General features: G+C 40.0%; 1 protein-coding gene across 1 annotated transcript in view; it reads right to left on the bottom strand.

The window, feature by feature from the left end:
• CNTNAP2 (contactin associated protein 2) overlaps positions 1 to 6072 on the bottom strand; it is a 1977233-nt gene extending 1971161 nt beyond the window's left edge. Inside the window, exon 1 of the mRNA XM_043589809.1 lies at positions 5504 to 6072. Within this exon, the coding sequence (XP_043445744.1) occupies positions 5504 to 5600 (97 nt within the window). The 5' untranslated portion in view covers positions 5601 to 6072. The remainder of the gene's footprint in view (positions 1 to 5503) is intronic.
• Positions 6073 to 20494: the final 14422 nt, after the last annotated feature.

Genomic DNA, 20494 nt, shown 5'->3' with positions numbered 1-20494 from the left:
GAGTTTAACAAGCTTGGCATGGAAATGTACAATTGAGGAAATGATCAACTTTGTCTTCAAAGTGCAAAAGACTTTTTTTTTCTTTTTTAGAACAACCGACCCAAAATATCTAACTCTTCATGACCGTGCAAAAGGAACGTGGACACGAAGTGGTTACCAACTCAAGGCATGTCAAATCCACCTGATGCTTAAATAGGTAAGGTTCAACCGAGCACGTAGCTACTAAAGTCCATAAGTAAGATGCATTTAAAATGGTAATGTTACTGACCGGAGGTAAAGAAATGGTATTCCAAATGTCTTTCTAAGATGAGTATCACTAATAACAGAATATGAATAAATGGTTCTAGGAGGTCATAGCTGGAATAGGTCCAATTCTCCAACTCAACCTCAAAGGGAAAAACACGAGCCTCATTCCATTGCTGATTTTTAAAACCTGCAAAAATATTCTCATGTTCATTTAGTTCAATACTAAATAAGCTTGTTGCTGGCATTTTAATATCTTTGGTTTTGACAGGGTACAGCAAATAGCACTCTCTTCTCTGCCTGAGTTCTGGATTAGAAAAGAAGTCACAGGTGAAGAGCAAACACCACCCAGTACGTAATAATTGCCGAACAGGGCTTAGCTGTGTGGCAACAATGGGATTCATTAACCTTAATCCTGAAATTAAACAAACTTTCTAGCCATAGGAAAAACCAAAACACCGTAAGGCTTCTCATTTATCACACAAATTATTGCAGAGGCACAGCCTATATACACTTCTATGTGTTTCAGTGGAATCTATACCTCTTGCAGGCAGCTTGGAAGAAGGAGGGGCTCAGCCGTGACAGGCCTTTAATCTAAAGTCACCTGCCAGGCAAGTCCCTCTGCTTAACATGGGAAGGCTAAGGCTAAGAATGTCACAAGAGGACTTTTCCTCCACATGCAAGGAAACATCAGGCTGGACAAAGAGGCAGCCCCTCCATATCCCAACACCTCTAGTTGGTCGGAACTCAGACATCCAAGTTCTACAGATCCCAGGAGATGGAGAGATCCGATGTTTTGACCGATCATTCCTTTCAGACTGCCCTTTAGGTTTCTCATTTGAAAAGTTAAAGGCTACGTGAAGATCATTTCATCATTATTCGTACATATTAAAATGGCAAAAATAAACACGTAACTTCTTCCAATGGCCAAATATTACATGATTGTAAAAATATGTCTTGTTTTTCCAATAGCCGCTTATCTTAAAATATCTATTTCTCTAGAAATACTGATAATATTCACTTTCAGATACCAATACACGTACGGGGAAATCTAGCATTCACTTTATTTCCGTAACACTGCAGTTTTGAGATTTAAATTATGTAGTCTGCTCTTTAATTTTGCAAGTAGCAATAAACGACAAAAGAAAACACTTTTCGAATCAATTAGATATGGGAAAAACGTTGAAATTATATGTTTTATTTCTCCATCCCATTAATATCAATCACCACAAAACATGCAGAAGTTGGTTCTCTCTATGTGCGATACTCGTAAGAGAATCATACACTAGCTGTGAATTAAGAATTTATGAGCCTAGACTCTCTCCTTACTGTATACATAATTTTCAACAAATAAAATATTCTTAAAATTTTCCAAAGAATAGCAAGACACGGCGATATATATCAAATGCCTCATGTTTCAATCATAAGAAGGATACATCAGACAAGAAGACTTATTAGTTCATTTTTAAAGACTTATTAAGACTTTCTCTGGAAGAACTGATAATTAAGACAAGTAATCTAAAATCTTAAAGAAGTTAAAACTTGAAATATCTTCCAAACTAGAATAGAAAATGAGAAGTGTGGCTTTAAAAATATAATGCATATCAAACAACTTCGATGTTACTCACCTAAAAATGATGTACATTTACAGCTGTATAAAAGTTAATAAAGACCTATACTGAATCTAGGGATTCCTTTTTTTTTTTTTTAGCCAATATTGCCATGTACCATATTAATGGAGGAATTTTTGGCAAATATTCCTGCTCTCTGAATATCAGTGCCTGCAATGAAATCAGGATTATACAGGTGTCTTCAATGAGTAACACTTTTCTTATTATTAGCTTAAATTAAGTAAATAATGTCCTATCTCTAATCAGCCAGTGAAATCTGCTGGCCCTAAAGCATTTTTTTTTTGTTTAAATTCATTTTATTAAGACAGCCTCATAGCAGCATTTGCTTTTATATTTATTTATATATATTTACATTTACTTCAACTATTTCAAAGATACCATTTTAGGGTGCTATATGAATTGGAGAAGAAGACACATCAGTATACTATTCTTTTGATATTGTTGCCTGAATTACTTGAAATAATTGCCCATGAAAAGACCCATCTCTAAACTTGTAAGCAGCTTTAACTCTTTGGAAGATATGTTAGAAAATATATAAATATATACATATATTACATAAAATAAATATGTAATATACACACTATATTAAATAATAATGTATCTATATGTTACATAACATGTATTTAAAGGATTTTGCCAAATACATATATGTCTGTGTGTATATTTATATACGCTTATGTTTATATTTGCTTATATATTTATAAAAGCGTATTTGTTACAAAGTATTTGATTAATCAAAAACACATTTCTTAAATGTGACAGGGAAATTATGGTTTAGCGGGTATGCAAAAATAATGTAAAGTGATCTTTACCAGAAAGCACTATTTAAGTCAAAATTTATATACTTTAACATTAAGTTAAATTCATCAAATGCTAGCCCAAACTCCTCGTCGTTTAGAACTGAACCGTCAGCATCTTTCAAATGAGTTCAAATAAATGCAACTTCCTAAGAGTAAAATATTCTACTTAAACTTTGCATACGTGTCCCGTATGTATACATTTACGAGGAAGGTTATATGATTCCATCCACTCACCAGCCGCTCGTTCTCACTGTGTCAAGAAATTAGACTCTGTCTCTACTTAATCCTAGAGATGAGCTTCTTTATTTTATCTAGTTATCAAAAACATAGTACTAACAGTAACAGCAGATTTATGTATGTTTCAGTAAGAGAGAAAGAAATAAGCCAGAAGCAAATATAGACTTGAAATGGTACCGTTATCAAATGAAAAAAATATTAGCTGCGTCTTCTAGAAATGTCCACCATGTTAAAAAGTTATCAGGGGGGCAGAAAGTTTTAGCATAGTCATCATATTCTTTTTTAAATGAGTACCAAATAAAAACATCACTTTTAGATTTTCATGCTACTTTTTGTCTCGTGATGACCTCTCCTGGTTGAGTTGTTCATTATCTTAGATTCATGTAGTTACCATTTTTTTTCTCCTTTGAGTGTTTTCAGTATTAAGAATATAACTATCTTTTATTCTTTTTCAGAGTTGCATATAATAATAAATAAAAATTTTCATTAAGGGTAAAATTTCAATGTAATTTTAAAGCACGGAGTATGGGAAGCTCATTCCAATCAATAAAGTCTACATCATTCTTATTATTAAATTGGTTTCCAGGATGGAGGGAAACTTTGGGTTTTGGTCACACAATTTAAGTTCAAATGAAATAAAAGGTCATCTTAGTTAAGCCACTGTACGTTAACGAATAAGGTAATGAATAAATTTTAATCAAACATAAGTATCAACTATCTTAAAAGCAATAGTCTCTGCTGTTCCCTATCACCAAATTCTAAGTTGTAAAAACTAAGAATATGTTTCTGAAACAACTTTACCATTTTTAAAATGTATTAACACAGTGGCTGCATGTATGCTATTCATTCTTGATACATGGCAAATGTTTCAGACGGATCCATCGTAATTGAAGTATACAGAAAGATGCAATGCAAAACCCAGGAAAAATCCTGGATATGAGGGCCTTTAATCAGTGAATGTAATTAATTTAACTCGTAATGAATTGAATTTCTGAAAAAAGTGGCAGTGAGTTCTATATAACCAGATCTTGAAATGGGAACTGAAATCTCATCAGAATAGTTTTCTCAGTATATAGTTACATATTTATGTAAATATTAACACTGAGCATTGGGTCTTCATTTTCTGTCTAAAGGTATAAAACTGGCCTACAATATTAATAATATATCACTTTTCTTGAGGTTTAACCCTCTTGAAAAAACGCTATACAATATTTTTCCAAGTCCATTACAAACTGCCATTTAGTGACTTCCTATCTTGCAAGAAAAGAGAAGCAAATTCAATACTTGGGAAAATGCATCAAAACAGTAATAGTGATTCATCATATGACATTATTATGAGGTAGATTTTTTTGCCCAACTTACAAAATCTTTTTTCAATGGTTCTTATTAATATTTACAACCTGGAATAAGAACGTTAAGATTAACACATGTGTAAAGATGCATCAATGCATCCCAAGATCTCATAAACAGGAATAGGACTACACATACAATGAATTCTGGAAAACACGAAACTTTTTTTTTTCCTAAATGGAAAACACTTATTTTCACACGAAAGTCTCCATGAGTAGTCCTTAACAAATTAACTCATTCTCTCCCAACAACAAGCACTATGTGCTTATGAATGTTATCCTAAGATTCTCATAGGCACCCTGTCTAGTGTTTAACTCTTTCTGGACCAAAGGAGGGATCATGCATTCCCTCTCTGGATGCACAGTATGCACTTCCAAAGCAATTCAGAAGATGGGCTGGAGACTTCTATTTCTTTCTACTCTTGCTAACCACATGAAAATATGAGCAACCTTTTCCTTGGGAAAAAAAAAAAAGGCTTGCTAAAACACAAAGACGTAAATACACTGAGCAGCATCATTTTCCTAAGAACTCTTAAGAAATGTGTTCATTACTACATTACTGACGGTTTGCCCTGCCTGTCCCAAGTCCTAGACTGTATTACATCCATCTGCCAAAGAATCGGAGCAATTTCAGTTACCATACTGGATTCACTGTCTCCCATTTCAATAAGCAAGTACTATATGGTCATTAACTTGTTGGGGTGGCGGGGGGGTGGGAGGTGAGTAAGAGAAGTCCATGGGTGCCCAAACTGCTCAAAACGTGCTCCTCTCTCACCCCCAAATCCGTGCTCATTTAAGTTGAAACCATAAACAAAAATACGCAACTTATTCTTGCCACCGTCTTCGCTTTCCCTTCACCGACCTACCTAAGCAAAAATGCCACGAACTCTCTCCACAACAAGCCCACCGAAGTGGAAGAATAACTCCTAAGAAGCTGCCATCCACCCTCATCACTCCAACCCAGCAGGTGCCAACGAATCTCCCGGACCGGGAACAACTTTCCAGAAGCATCACCGGCCTCAAAGCCCGGTCTCGCCCCCCCCTCCCCACCCCCCCACCGGGAGCGCCGGGGCTCGGAGTTTCTCTGCTGCAGTGGCCGCAAGTGCGTGACGGCGGAGACACCCGCGCACGCCAGGGGCCAGAGCCGCGAGGGCACCTCGGAGTTGCCACCCCCCGGGGTGGCACCTCAATGCGGCACCGAAACCGCTCCAGCGCGGCGCGCGCTCGCGGGGGGCTTACTTACGGGACGCGGCCGGGGCCGTCCAGGCTCTGCAGAGGAGGTTGCTGACAATCCAGAGCGACAGCGCTGCCCCGCAGCCGGCTCGCGGAGCCACCACCATCGTCGGCTGCCGGCTCGCGGGACTCGGGGAGCTCGCTGCGGAGACGCCGTGCGTCTCTCCGTGGGCTTCTCCCGGGGAGGCGGGCTGTCCTCGGCGCGGGCGTGAGCCGGGCCCCTCCCGCTGCGTCCTCTTCTCCCCGCACCCCTGCGGGCTCCAGTTCGGCCGGGGCCGGGAGCCGCGGGGGAGGCGCAGCCTTCCTCTCGCCTGCGTGCGGCTCCTGCCTCGCGCGCCGGGAGCCAGTGAAATGCCAGGGGGAAGAAATTCAAACCGGGAGGGAAAGGGAGGGGGGAGCTAGAGGAGGGGACCTACCCCGCCCTCTCCCTCTCGGGAGGGAAAGGAAAAAAAGGGAAAAAAAAAAATCACCACGGGACGCGGAGGCAGAGCCGAGGAGCGGGGGCTGCAGAAGCGGAGGGGAGCGCGCCGGGGGACGCGGGTGCCGCCGGGGCCACTGCGGGCGAGCGCTCGCCGCGCCGCCGGGCGGCGTGACTCGGAGGGGCTCCCGGGCGCCTGTGAGCTGGCGCGCAGAGCCGGTGCGCGGGGAGCACGCAGCCCCGCGGGCGGGCGGGCGGGAGGGCGCACGCACGGCCTCAGCGCGGCGCGGCGCGGGGCGGCATCTCCCCGGCGCCCGGGCGGCGGCGGCGGCAGCAGCGGCGGCGGCAGCGGCGGCCGGAGCGAGAGCTGGAGACGCCGCCGCCGCCAGCAGCGCCTGCACAGCCGGGCGGCGGGCGAGGCGGGGAAGCCCTCCCTCCTCGCCCCCTCCAGTCCCCACCCCGGCTCCTCCTCCTCCTCCTCCTCCTTCCCCTCCTTACCGAGCCCCTCGGGCTGTCAGAACCCTCCTGCCCTGCCCTCGCTTCGATCGGAAGCCGGAGCGGGGAGGCACCGACGGGCCGGGGCCCAGCGGCCGGGGCGGGGGCCGAGCCAGGGGGCGCGCGTCTCTCCCCGGGGGGGGGGGGGGAAGGGGGGGCGGGAGGCGGTGCTCAAGTTGGTGATTTGCGGCGCGATCGCGGACCCCTGCTCCGGCCCCGGCTGCCCCCCCCCGGCCCCACCACCACCCCCACCACCCACCCAGCTGCGGGGAAACCGACCCCCCTCGCTCGGTCGCCTTCTCTTTCCCTCCTCTCCTCCCCTTCGGATGGAGATGGTACAGGCTCCCGGAGCTCCGGCCCCCCGGGAACCACAATCAGGCGTCCGACCGGCAGGTCTTCCGAGTGGTCCTAACACCAAGTGACGGACGGAGCCGAACGTCCCGCCCGGAGCGGCGGGGACTGCGGACGCCGCTAATGCAGATGTTTCCAATATGTAATTAATTCATACTCGTACACGGGCGCACGTACAGCAAACACACGCCGCTGCCGGGAAAACTACATTCAGGCAAACACGCTCGCGAACAGACACAAACACAGAACTGAGATGCATGAAGCAGGCGTACGGTTAACTACTTCGGGGCATCTGATGCATTACAGGTACTAAGAATGACAAATGTCTACGGGGACCCAGATTTTCTTTTCACGTTGAGACAATTGCAATAATAAATCTCAAGCTCTCCCTGCGCCGCGCTCCGCCCCCCCCCCCCCATCTTACACCTGTCCACACTGGATGCTCTATACAGTCTTCTTCCATCCAGTCTACATAAAGTGCTTGGAATCTTCTCTGTCTGCAGAACCAATCCTTTCCCTGACTTTCCTGACACAGTTTTAAGAATCATTGGTCATCTAAGTACCTAACGATGTTTAGGGAGAGCAAAGTAGGAGTAACCACGTCTTTCAGTGTTAGGCAGTGAGTAAGCATTTGCCTTTCAAAATAAAATTTTTATGGAGACTTGCCTGCTCCTGGAATAGACTCTGAGTTTAATGTTATGGTCAGGTCGTGGAAAGGTCCACTGTAAACATCACTGGGTGCTCTCTGCATAATTAGTACGGTGGTGAGGGGCCTGATTCAGCATTCTTTATTAGAGCTTTGTTTCTTATTGATTTAAAGGGATGTTTGGTCCCAGGAAGAACTGTACAATCTGGAAAATGAAGAAACACACAGATGACTAACAGGGGAAAAAAACACTGCACACTCATGCTGTAAAATTCTGCTCCTATAAAATGATACAGTAAACACATTCTTATGGGTAATAAAATGTCCCTTTTCTATTTGAATTCCCACAGACTGTCAAAAGTCAATGAATGCTTGCAAAACCTCTATGGTAGAGAAATGCCATCAACCATGTGTAAGAGCTCAAAGAAACCAGTCACAGGGGGAAAAAAAAAAGAATATATTGTGAGATAACACAACTTTTCAGAAGTCAGTTTATAGCTGTGTCTATTTTAACCATTGCACTAAACGCCACTAGAGTGGTGTTTAAGTGTTTTAATCAAAGGATAAAAGAGGAAACAATTGCAAGTGTTACCATTTCAGGATCTCAGTGGATGCCTTTCAATGGGTATCTATCTCAAGCAGATTAAACTGATTCCATTTCTTAGGGTACTGAACAAAAAGACCTGGAAGTAAGTGTCTATTTAATTGTTTTGTAACAGAAAATAGTATACCTGAGGGTGATTTTTTTTTTTCCTTCCAAAAAGCATTCTGACCAGTTTGTGATCATTTCTCTTAATGAGTGAAAACAAACAAACCAAACCTCATTTTAATGACACATATGTAATCATCCTGCATCACCACTGTGCTGTTGAGTACTACAGTCTTATTTCCTTCCAGTGTGAGCTAAGAACCTACCTTCATCTGTTTTCAATGCACTTTGCCACGTTTGAAAATGAGTGATGCCACATGCTTTGTAATGCAACTACCTTTGTTTTCAATGTGTAATTAGAGACAAACATTGGGATTCACAGTATACTTAAAGATATAGGACTTTAATGGTTGAAGGATCAGACATCCCTTAGATTCTAATGCTAAAAGTTCCCTATCCAATCTATCATTATCATCATCACATATTAAAGGTAAACTTCCTTTTTACTTCAATTATAAATCTAACGATTAGTCAGAAGTTACAAGCTACTAAAGCCTGTTTGGTCTGATTAACCTTCAAGATCCTGTGAAACTGCTGCACCAATCGATGGACCTACAGTTCCATGAGCTGTCCATTAGATCTGGTAAACATGGCGTGCCTTGTTCCAAAGACCCATTATCAACACGTGCCTTAGGTTGTATTTGCAAATACCGTAATTGAAGATAGGATACGATGGTCTGAAATACGTTTCTTTGGTTGGATATAAGGTTGATCCAAGCTTGAGAATAGTAAAACTAAGTGGACCAAAGGAACACAGAGAAAACAAAGGCATGGTGGGGAAAGAAGATGGGCACATTGCATTATTTTGGGAGTGGAGTTATATACAATCAGAAAGGATAGCCATTCCTTGTTTCCCACCACTCACATCCTCTTCTTCTTCAACAGAAATCACTGGAGTCTTTTTCTCTAAATGTTAACATGACCCCATATTTGGAAACAAGTTATTGCTTCGTTAGAAATATAGTCATTGTTCATTTAGTCAAATACTTGTTGAATATTTGCTCTTATTGAACCGGACATTGTGCTATGTACTAGGATTTCACCTCTGAGCAAGAGAGAGAACACTTTTGCCCTCAAAGTTGGTGGCCAGTGGTTGAATAACGAGATTAAAATAAGTCCTCATCACTTTGATACTAACATTTATTCAAGTAAATGTTGACTAGGTAACTATTCTAGTATCTTCACATATTCTTCAAATATGAGTATCATCAGAGATAGAAAAGTATCATCATCATCCTCATTCCAGATATCTTCAAATAGTCTGTTGCATGGAAAACTATCTCAAAAGTCCTCTCTACATTTTGGAACTTAAATGGCAAAAAGAGTCCAAATATTTTGGTTTTATGGACACTCTGAAGTGACTAACTCTGTTGAATGGGGCACTGAGAAAATTCAGGCCTTTTCAATAAGTCGAAAAACACTGGTATATCTCTAGGTAAAGTCCTTGGATTGGAATTTCCTTCTGGAAAACAAGCTGTTCAACTGTGCCCAGAAATCAGTGAATTCCCTGAGAAAAACAAAAGTGTCTAGAACAGAAACGCTTGCCAGTCTGACTGCACACTCCAAGAAGAATTTAGCGCTTAATTCTCTGGTTGTATGGGATCTATGTAGGATGCATTCTCTAGTGAGAAAGAACAGAATGTGGTTGAGTCTAATGGGAAAGCTTCTGGTATAGAGAAAATCCACCTGGAACCTGGGCTTTCGGCAGTGCTAATTGGCCCTGGGCACGGCGACATGCTTCACGTCATAATGTTAAGTGTATGAAAGGCTGATGAGGAAGAGGACATAAACTAAAATTGACTCCCCAAATCCCAGTATATTTTAAAGGTCTCAGAGAAATACATGACCATTAGTGTTACCTGGTCTAAACGCTCTGAAGGTATTTGTTAAAAAACAGTTCATGTTTATATTGTTTAACGTTAATGGAAAGGGTATAGTTAGAAAACACTGGTCTTCAATGTATGTATGAAACATCGTTCAGAAAACTGGGAAGACGATGGTGAAACAAATTCATAATATTCAGAACATGGATCCTAGTCTTCATCTTTATTTCATTCTTCATTTTCTGGAAACCCAACTTTCTTTTAACTTTAGTCAAACATGCATATATCTGAGTCACATTAGTCAGAAGAATTGTTCTTCCAGAACTGCAATGAAAAACTACCTTTCTGGGGCTCCTGGGTGGCTCAGTTAATTAAGCATCTGACTTTGGCTAAGGTGATGATCAGGTTAGTGAGTTAGATCCCTGCATCAGGCTCTGCACTGACAGTGTAGAGCTTGCTTGGGATTCTCTCTCCCTCTCTCTCTCTCTCTCTCTCTCTCTCTCTCTCTCTCTGTGTGTGTGTGTGTGTGTGTGTGTGTGTCTGCCCCTTCCCTGCTCTTGCTCTCTCTCTCAAAATAAATAAACTTAAAAAAAAAAAACTACCTTTCTTCATGACATTGCAGAGCTTTGACTCCGACAAATATAACCTACAATTTACAAAGTGATTATTTTTAAAAATCTCCCATTATTTATCTCATAGATTAAGGAAAATACAATTTCAAATGAGTGTCCCCAGAGAAATGCTGTAACTTTGAAAAACTAAAATATACCATTTATCCATTTATCTTTGGACAAGGAATTACTGAACATGGTATATGAATAAAATGTGTATGCTTCGAATATCAAAATATGTAGTAATTTCCTATTAATACTTGGATTTAAAGAGGAAGGGAGAACACTCTTATAATTGAGTTAACATTTGTACGGGTTTACCGTTTCTCTTTTAAGTGTTGCTATATCAAATCACAATTCTAGATAAAAAATGGAAGGATCAAGAAAACTAGTGAATAGGCAAAAAAAGAAAAAAGCTAGAAGAAAAGTTTAGTACATACCTATAAATTCCTAGTTGCAAACTCATATGAAAATATCCAGTTCCATGAAAGAACAATAGCTAAACTATAATCAGGGAGCAGTATGCCTGCCTTTTAGATTTTTGAGAACTCAAGCAACTTTTTGAAGCAAGCTTAATGTTTGTAAAGTCTGTTTGAGTTTGGAAATAGAATTTTATTTATTCAAGAGATTAAACTAGTTAGAAATGGGTTGCAAAAAGAATGCCGAGAAATCAAAGTTTTATCCGAGGAACAATCAAATTTCAAAAACAATCCACAATATTAAGTGGATTGCTTTTGAGTGTTATAAGTATATAGAATTTCTGAAAAGTTAGAAGAGCACACAGGAAGCAATTTAGACCGCGTGTTGAGTCTGGTCTCTGGGGTCTGTGTATTGACTCTGTACAGTCCTCTCTGTGAACATACACCTTAATTCCCTCTTATATAAGATCAGAGTAGTTTTATATATATGCAATTAGATTATTGTGAGAATTAAAAATAATTTATATGATGTATCTGACACATGAAAGTGTCATTCTTCTTCTTCTTCTTCATGATGATGTAAATGAATATACCAAAATTTTATCTTATTTTATTTTTAACGTTTATTTATTTTTGAGAGACAGAGAGGGGCAGAGCATGAACGGGGCCAGGCAGAGAGGGAGACACAGAATCTGAAGCGGGCTCCAGGCCCTGAGCTGTCAGCACAGAGCCCCACGCAGGGCTCAAACCCACGAACCGCGAGATCATGAACCTGCTCGGACATTTACCCAACTGAGCCGCCCAGGCACCCCTCAAAATTTCAAACTGAAGTTCCAAAATTTCAAGTACATGCCTCAATACATTCACATTTCAAAATCATTCAAAAATGTCCGTATTAAAAAAAACAAAACAAAAACAACCTTCTATCAAAAAATATTTGAAATTGAATGTAAAGAAGAGGAATTTATTAATTGGCACTAAACCTGTGGGAAATAATAAAATGCATGTTGAAATACAATTTTAGAAATTTCTTTGGAATTTGAGAGGATTCTGAAGAAGGCCTATAGAAGTACAAGGCAAGATGTGGGACGTGTGAACTGAAGTATGTATCTGCCAACATCAGAGCCTTTTCTAAGATTTGGAAAAGTATCTTTACTTCAATTAAAAGAGTAGAACACTGTTGCTTTCAGTAATCCCAAGCATTATGGGGACACTACCCTATTAAGACTAGAAAATAGGTATAGAGGGATGGATTTTCCTTAGGAACAATGGGGACCCATTTTCTAAGGCAATAGTTTGAGGAGAGAGAGAGGTCAAAAGAAGAAATTTTCACAAGTATAGGCTGGACAGAGACAAATAGAATAACAAGGAAAATTCAGTTAGGGTGGCAATGGCCCAAGGAAATTTGAAAGAAGTCAGTTCAGCTAGAAGAATTTGCAGACTGCTGTTTCACCCCCCGCCCCCACTGGGTTGGTCAAAGTTTTTTTCTCGTCCTTGAGATCTTTCCGGACCAAAATCTACTATAGCATCTTCCATTGCCGGAAGGAGAGAAAACCTTTCCACAAAGAATCTTTTCAGAAGCACAGAAGGAAGAACCATATACTCAAGCCGGAGGGCTTCACTCTCTTCCCAGATAAGAATGAACTCTTTTTTGTGGCACGGAGTCTAGAATGGTCTTGGATGGTACCAGTTTCTTCTTTCCAGACACTTAGCAGATTGGCGAGTACACAATAATGGGGGGGGACCATGTGCAACGCAACAGACAACTTTTCAGTAGCAGCGACAACATCAACAATACGTTGAGGTTAAGAAAACTTGCTGTGTGGTGTATAAATTATAAACACTTAACCTGATTTGGGAGATGGTTTCCACGTGAAATTACTTCCTTCCATGCTGTAATAACACATGATGCCTGTGTGTTGAATATCCCAAATTGAAGGTCCTCCAAGTTTTCCTTAGGTGCTTCTTGGACTTTCATTCCCCAATTTCTTCTCACTAGTGTTTGATGATACCAGGCCTACCGACAACGTTGAATGACGTCAGGTAGCATCCGAAACCCAGTCCAAGTATTAGACAGAACTAGCAGCCAGGTTAGACCAGGGAACATAATCCAGGAACCAGGACATTTTGTACTGGGGGATCTGGGCATTTCAAGACCAAACAAACAGACAGACAGAAGGACAGAAACACTCATTGGTCCAGGAAGCTGGTCCAGGAATCAATCCAGGAAGCTGGATTGATTTAAATCTCTCTGCAATTTATTTACGTCCTCAATTCTCAGTGGTGAAGGTATTGGATGTAGCAGGCTTGGAAGTGATAATTACTGTCTAAAAAGGTTATGCTAGTTTGCACAGTTACTGCCGAAACATCTAAAGCTAGGTTCCATGGTTCAGTGTCCCTAAATTCCTATAAGGATGCCATGCCTCATCCAGCACCAGGAAATGATAAGGCCTCTTGAGCGTACTCAGAGTTGAAGAAAATTATGGAACCCATAGTTGTCTTCGATATTACCTACGTAAAACCAAGACTAAATTCTATTTCAGTTTTTTCCAGGTGATGATTTAACAATGAATTTTAGAGATGGCTTTAACTACATGCCTCAGTTTAGACATGGTTAATTCTTCTTTTAAAAATGTGTTTTATTTGAATATATAAATATTAAAGTTCTATTATATCAATTCAGCTAACATTCAAATATCGGTGGTACTATAATTTAATGATACTCAAGATAGCTTATATGATAATATAGTAATTAATGATCTCTTGGTCTATTGAACTTTCTGCTTGATTAGTATTTAGTAAGGAATGAGGAGGAGAGAGGAAAGATACTTTTTCCATTTATATCTTGTTTAACAATATTTCTAATATATATTAGCACACATACCTGTTTTAGTACGTTGAGTAGGGTGACATAAATGAATCCTTCTTTGAAAACTCATGAATTTGATAATGTAGTCCTTCATTTTAGTTGCACACGCTGTAATTGAGGGTGTGAGCTGAAAATTCTTCTGATTTCAAAGTTAGCATGACATTCTTTTAAATTTGTTTTTCCTGATCTTCCGTTCAGGAATACCTAAGTACCCACACAGCAAGTTGGAACTGAACTTTCTTACCATCCCAAAGGCAAATCTCCAGTCCCTTAAGAGACCTAATGGAAGTGAGGTTGTGTCTGAGGGTCAAAATGTCCCCAAGTGGATGACCTTCAGGAGAGACCTATCTTTTAATTGATGTCATCGTTCTGTGTGGTGTTTTTTTCTTCTTTTTTTGTCAGAGTGATACAATTCCAGGGGCCAAGAAGTAGTACTAGATAGTAGAAAACAATTATCTGACTATTCAGTGTTGTCTCTGCTTGTAATCCTTTGGAACCATGTTTGTAGATGGTTGGGGAAGATTCTATCTCCTTCACAGGTAATGTCAAGTCATATCATAGGTATGCCAGCTTTCATATTTTCCATTCATATCATTTTCATAAGTGCCAAATAGAGAAGACAATGCTTGTGTGTTTAAGTTCCAGTCACTGACATTAGGCTAATAATTGGTTGTTACTACAAAGGTTATGGACTTACCTGTCTGCATTTTCATTTCTTAGAAGTTTCTACACCTTTTTGTTCCTCGTTCTGAAATGGCCAGGGGAGAATAAAAATCACTTACAGATTTCCATTTTGGGAATCAATGGAATAAGTTAGCTAAAAAACCTATTTCCTGAGGTAATTTCATGTTTTTAATTTGAGAAAGACAGAGTGCAAGTGAGGGAGATGGGCTGAAGGAGAGAGAGAGAATCTCAAGCAGTCTCCACCCTCAGCACGGATGCAAGGCTCCATCTCACACCCGTGAGCTCATGACCTGAGTGGAAAGCAAGCGTCAAAAGCTCAACGAACTGAGCTACCCAGGCACCCCTGTTTTCCTTCTTAAGATTGGTCTTCTGATAGGAAAACTCATAAGGTAACCTCACCCTAAGATAGTCAACTTCACCTTAAAATGATCCACGTGGCCAAGATAGTCAACTCTGATGACTGTCCAGTACCTCCTTAAAGAGGAGGCTGAGCATATAGAAAATCAAACTGAACTAGTCACAAGATACCTGGCGACATCACAAATGTATTTGAAAAGATCCAACGTAGGGGCGCCTGGGTGGCGCAGTCGGTTAAGCGTCCGACTTCAGCCAGGTCACGATCTCGCGGTCTGGGAGTTCGAGCCCCGCGTCAGGCTCTGGGCTGATGGCTCAGAGCCTGGAGCCTGTTTCCGATTCTGTGTCTCCCTCTCTCTCTGCCCCTCCCCCGTTCATGCTCTGTCTCTCTCTGTCCCAAAAATAAATAAACGTTGAAAAAAAAAAAAAAAGATCCAACGTTGTTGTACATAACTAGTCTGTGGCCTATGATCCTTCTCCCAACGTTTGTTCCCAAATCACCATCATTGCATCAAACAGCATAATCAGTTCCGTCCTTTCCTCCTCATCTAACTTGACATCCTTTATCAGAATTTGCTCGGAATTTATGACTCACAGAGAGCCAAATCAGGGCAAATGGAGAAATGAGTAAAAAAGAAAAGTTGCACACGGTAGGTATGTCCTAGGAAAATGGCACTGGCCACCATCCCCACTTGAGTAGGATTCACCAAAACTAGGAATTGGGATTTGAACCTTATAATAAAACAGATACACAAAAATCCATACTTTTATATAGCTCATAAGACTTCTAGCCAGAATGTTTCCAAAATGCCCATTTGAAAATGGGATTTCATAAAACTAAAACTAAACTCCAGTTTCAAACCTGAGTCAAACTTTACTGCCTTTGGTGGTGGAAATCAGTAATGCAGTAGAATTCCCCTTAACGATTCGGTGAGGACCTTTTATAATAAATATTCAGTTAGAGCATCTACCTCACAGATCCGTTCTGTGTAAATCTCTCCGAGTAAAGCATTCTCATTCATTCATTTAGCAAATTTCAGTTGCTCAACTGAATTCTATTTCTCTGATCACTGCATTTGAAGATCACTCAAGACCTGACAAAATTGTTTTATGATAATTAACAAACTAATTAGCTTCTCAAGACTACTCTGGAAATAATATACAGAGAAATTAAATAACGTTTCTCCTTTATTTGAGTTCAAATATCAGACAGCATATGATCCTTATTTTCAGAAAAAAAAAAATAACCCCAACATAGATATTTTAGTTTCTCTAAGAAAAATGAAGAAGAAAGCTACCCAGATGATCTCAGCTAGCAAATACCCTTTGCTTACTTATTTCTGCTGAAGACTGTTATTTGAATGATTACCTTTAGCCTTTGCTCATTGTCCAATTGCTTGAAGCACAAAGAAATGTAAAGAAGATGACCATATTCCAGCTCTCATTTTTTAATAAACCTCAATAATAGAAACAGAAAACAAAACCATGTCAACAGAATATCATCAGAACATCAAACAGTTTGTGAAGGTCTGAGTCTTGAAACCTCGATTCCTGAATTCAGAGCATTAGCTCATATCCCATGGTGTCTGTAACATCAAGTACATGAAACCAATGGACGAAAACTGGGTGAAGGAAAAAGTACTTTACAACTGGTTACTGTGGATTCCCAAAAATGACAATATTCATGTAAACATTAAGAAAGACATCAAATCCAAATATTACCTTACCCTTTGTGCTATTTTACTTTTCACGTAGTTCTGTGACTACAGAGTGATCAGTTGACTTCAATGTAACATTTATTAAAACATGAGAGGAAGGGTGTCCAAGATATTAGTATTTAAATCAATCCCCAAATTATTAGTTTTGCCTAGCACTCCTTAGGGAAGGAATCAGAGGAAGAAAATAAATTTAAATTAAAAACTATATATATAAAAAAGCAATTTATGGTTCATAGTCTTGTAGAGGGCAGATTAAGAGATGAAGAGCAAAGTGAGAAGACTGGTTTTAGAGAAAAAAAAGTAGAGATAACTCTTACTTTGCTCCAACAGGAAAGCTGACTAAAGAACATGGATATTTCAAAACATCAAGGAAAGAAAATAATGCATGATTAGCCTCAAATGCATCATTAATCCACTATTCTGTCAAATTCTATTTCTTCTGTCTTGCCAAAGAATAATCTCGACCGTAACAGTCCTCCATACCAGAATAAATAAAAGTATTTATATTGCATTATTTACATTTCAACCAAAATAAATTTAAGTAATGCGGAGAAAAATAATTTTATAATTTAGAAAATAAGATTTATTAAATAGAAGAGTGAGACTAAGAAAACTGGCACTTCTTTGAACCAGTAAATATAGTATCTGGGCTTTTTAAGAACTGGCAACATCGAGACGGTTTCTTTTTTCCAACAAAAATATTTACAGAGCATTTCCAAGTTCATAACATTTAAATAACTCATTTCAGTTTTGAAACACTGCTTTCATTTTCATTCAGCTGTTTGGAGAAAACAATATCAGATGAAGTAAGTGATGCAAGTATCTCATACAAAGATCCATTCATTCATTCATTTCACTCCACAAATATTTAGTGACTTCCTTCCATGAGTTAGGCATTGTTTGAAGTATTGAGTATAAACAGCAATGGACAGAACCATTAAGATGCCTATCTCCTAGGTGTTACATCATAATGGGATGGGATGAAATATTATTCATAAATACCGTGCTAAATGATTGCATAAAATTAATATTAATATCATTCAGAGTCTGATGGGCTACCATAGATTTAATAGATTAATAAGGACTTCTTCTGGAAGTTTTTTTTTTTCTTTAAGCTGAGACTCAAAGAACAAGAAGGAATTAATCATATGAAGATGGGAAAGGAAGGCATTTCTTTCTTTCTCTCTCTTTCTTTCTTTCTTTCTTTCTTTCTTTCTTTCTTTCTTTCTGTGTGTGAAGGGAATAGCTTTTACAAGGCTCTAAACTGGGAACGTGTATTGTATAATTGTGGTACAGTAGCTCAATTTGATTAGAGACCAAGGAGTGAGCCGGAGAAGAGTAAGTAATGAGGTGTTCAAGAAAGATAGGAGCCAGATAGAGTTGCCAGAATAGGAGGAAGTCAAGTCAATTAGAAAGCTATTGTCACGTCAGGCAAGGTAATGATAGCTTGAACTGCCATAATCCTAATGGAGATGGGGAGAAATGGATGTTTTGGATGAGATTTTGAACTTAAGGTCATTGGATCTACTAATGGAAGAGGAAATCAAGTATGCCTTCTATTTTTATGCATTTATGTATTTATTTTAAATTTTTTATTAAGTGACTGGATGCCTAATGACACCATTTACTGAAATGAGGAGGGCTCGGGCAGAAGATTTGTAGTGAAGACAATTATTCTCTTTTGGGATACTAAAATTTGTAATGCCCAGGAGAAATTCAAGTTTGGATGTCAGATACGTAGATAAACATCTGGCCTGGGGTTTCAGGTAGAAATCGGGTCTGGACATAAATTATACAAAATTACCCGAGAAGAATGTGAAGATTGAAAACGGAAGGCATGTAAGCATAGAGTCTTCGAGCACCCCAATATTTCAAAGCTAAACTTGGCAGTATGAGGAAGCATGGGTGATTGAGACAGAGTGGCCAATGGCTAGGGAGAAAACCAGAAGGTTCTGTGTTACAAAAACTAAGAACAGTAAGAGTTTTCAAAGCTGAGATAGAATGAATTGAATTTATTTAATTTATTTTCAGGTTATTTCAATATTCACGAGCTCTGTTTTATTAACTTTCTTCTCTCACCTTCACCTGAATACACCCTTGCTGTTCTTTAACTCCTGCTAATCTTTCTGTGCTTCAGCAACGAACAAACAAGCTGCCTTCACCAGCGCTTTTAGGGTGACATCTCTCCACCAGCCCCAAGTGTGCACATGGACAGTGCAAATAAGAAAAGGCAGCCTCTTTGTTTATTTCCTGACACACCATGTGAACGTTAGCATGAATTTTTTAAAAATGGTGGAGATGCATCCAGGTGGAGAGGGGAGATGTCACCCTAAATGCCCTGCTCCACCCATTTATCTCTTCAGACTTGGTCTATTTCTGACCCCAGAGAAAGATAACCCATGGGTCATAGGAGTCAGCATTCAGGTTGCAGGGGGTAAGAAGTAACGGGATCTCAGAGTAGAAGACATTTGCCTTTCTAGGGAGCACTGGAGTGTTGTTGGAGAATTGTGCTTATCAGTCTCTTGGTTCCAATTAGGCTCCCTAGTGATATTTTATAGCAACCATAAGTAGGTAGTGCTGTGGGTTGAATTGCATCCCCTCAAAGTTCATATGTCTAAGTCCTAACCCCAACCCTTAAAATGTGACTGTACCAAGACACAAGGTCTTTAAAGAATTAACCTTAATTTAATTAAAGTTTTAATTAGCTTAAAGTGAGGTCACGAGGGTGGGCCCTAATCCAACACAACTGATGTTCTTTTAAGAAGAGGAAAGTTGGCTACAGAAAGGTCCAGAAAAAGACCACAGGAAGACCTTGGGAGAAGGTGGCCACCTACAAGCCCAGAAGGCAGGAGTCAGAAGACACAAACCCTGTCAATGTTGATCTCAGACATCTGGCGCACCTGGCCTTCAGGACTGTGACGAATTACATTTCTGTCTTTTATACTGACAAATCTATGGTGCTTTGTTTTGGCAGCTGTAGCAGACGAATGCGGGAGAAAGTTTTCTACCTGCATGCAGTGTAGGTAAAGAATTACACAAGTTCGATCCCCAGTCTTAAAGACAGTTTCTTTGAATTCTCTTTCCACCTTTCCTGTTCCTCTTGATGTATAAGGATGAGAATCGAATGAAACAAGAACTAGGCTGTGTCACTTAGTTGAGTAGTCAGGCATGGCATCCACGGTCAGAAGCTCCATTGCCTTTCCTGCAATACGTCATATCTGGTTAAGTGTTCAGTGAAGCTGGTCTTTGTTATAGATTGCACCAGACTGCTAGTATAGAAATATGGAAATGAAGTCAACCCATTTGCACTCTGGAGTCCAATCTAGAGCCCCAGTAACACGTAGAAAGAATCCTTTTACCCAATGGTAATCATCTTTAAAGACGGATCAGTATCGTTTCTTCCTTCAAAAAGTGCAACTATTCTCAGTTTCAACAATCAACTGTTCCCTCTTTATATTTCCAATATAGACCCTTTTTAAAGTCAGCACTTAAAAACAGAGTATTTTGACATTGTGAAAATGCATCATCTATATAACTTCATTTTTATTCACTTCACATATTTCAGTAAAACCTTTACATCTTGTCTGAAGTCCCAGAGTCTAGAACAGTGGTTCCCAGTAACAGAGATACTACCTCGAGGGAGAATTTTGGAACACGGAGTGCTCTTTGGTGGTCACAATACTGTAGAGGGTTTCTGCACTTATTGAATGAACCACGCTAGGCACCGTGAATTGTGCATTTATAGTTGGACGTTGGTTTCTAATTATTGAGTCTAGAGTCCAAGTTAGTTTTACAATAAATTCAAAGAATTTTCTGTACACTTTTCAAATACTCTCACTTTTCCAGAAACACAACCCGTGTGAATTGGGAGAAAATTCCAGTTTGTCTTCTTCCCCAAGAACTT

This window comes from Prionailurus bengalensis, chromosome A2 (genome assembly GCF_016509475.1).
Source record: "Prionailurus bengalensis isolate Pbe53 chromosome A2, Fcat_Pben_1.1_paternal_pri, whole genome shotgun sequence".
Taxonomy (NCBI): domain Eukaryota; kingdom Metazoa; phylum Chordata; class Mammalia; order Carnivora; family Felidae; genus Prionailurus; species Prionailurus bengalensis.
The sequence above is the reverse complement of the archived record's forward strand: the minus strand, read 5'-3'. Positions and strand labels throughout refer to the sequence as shown.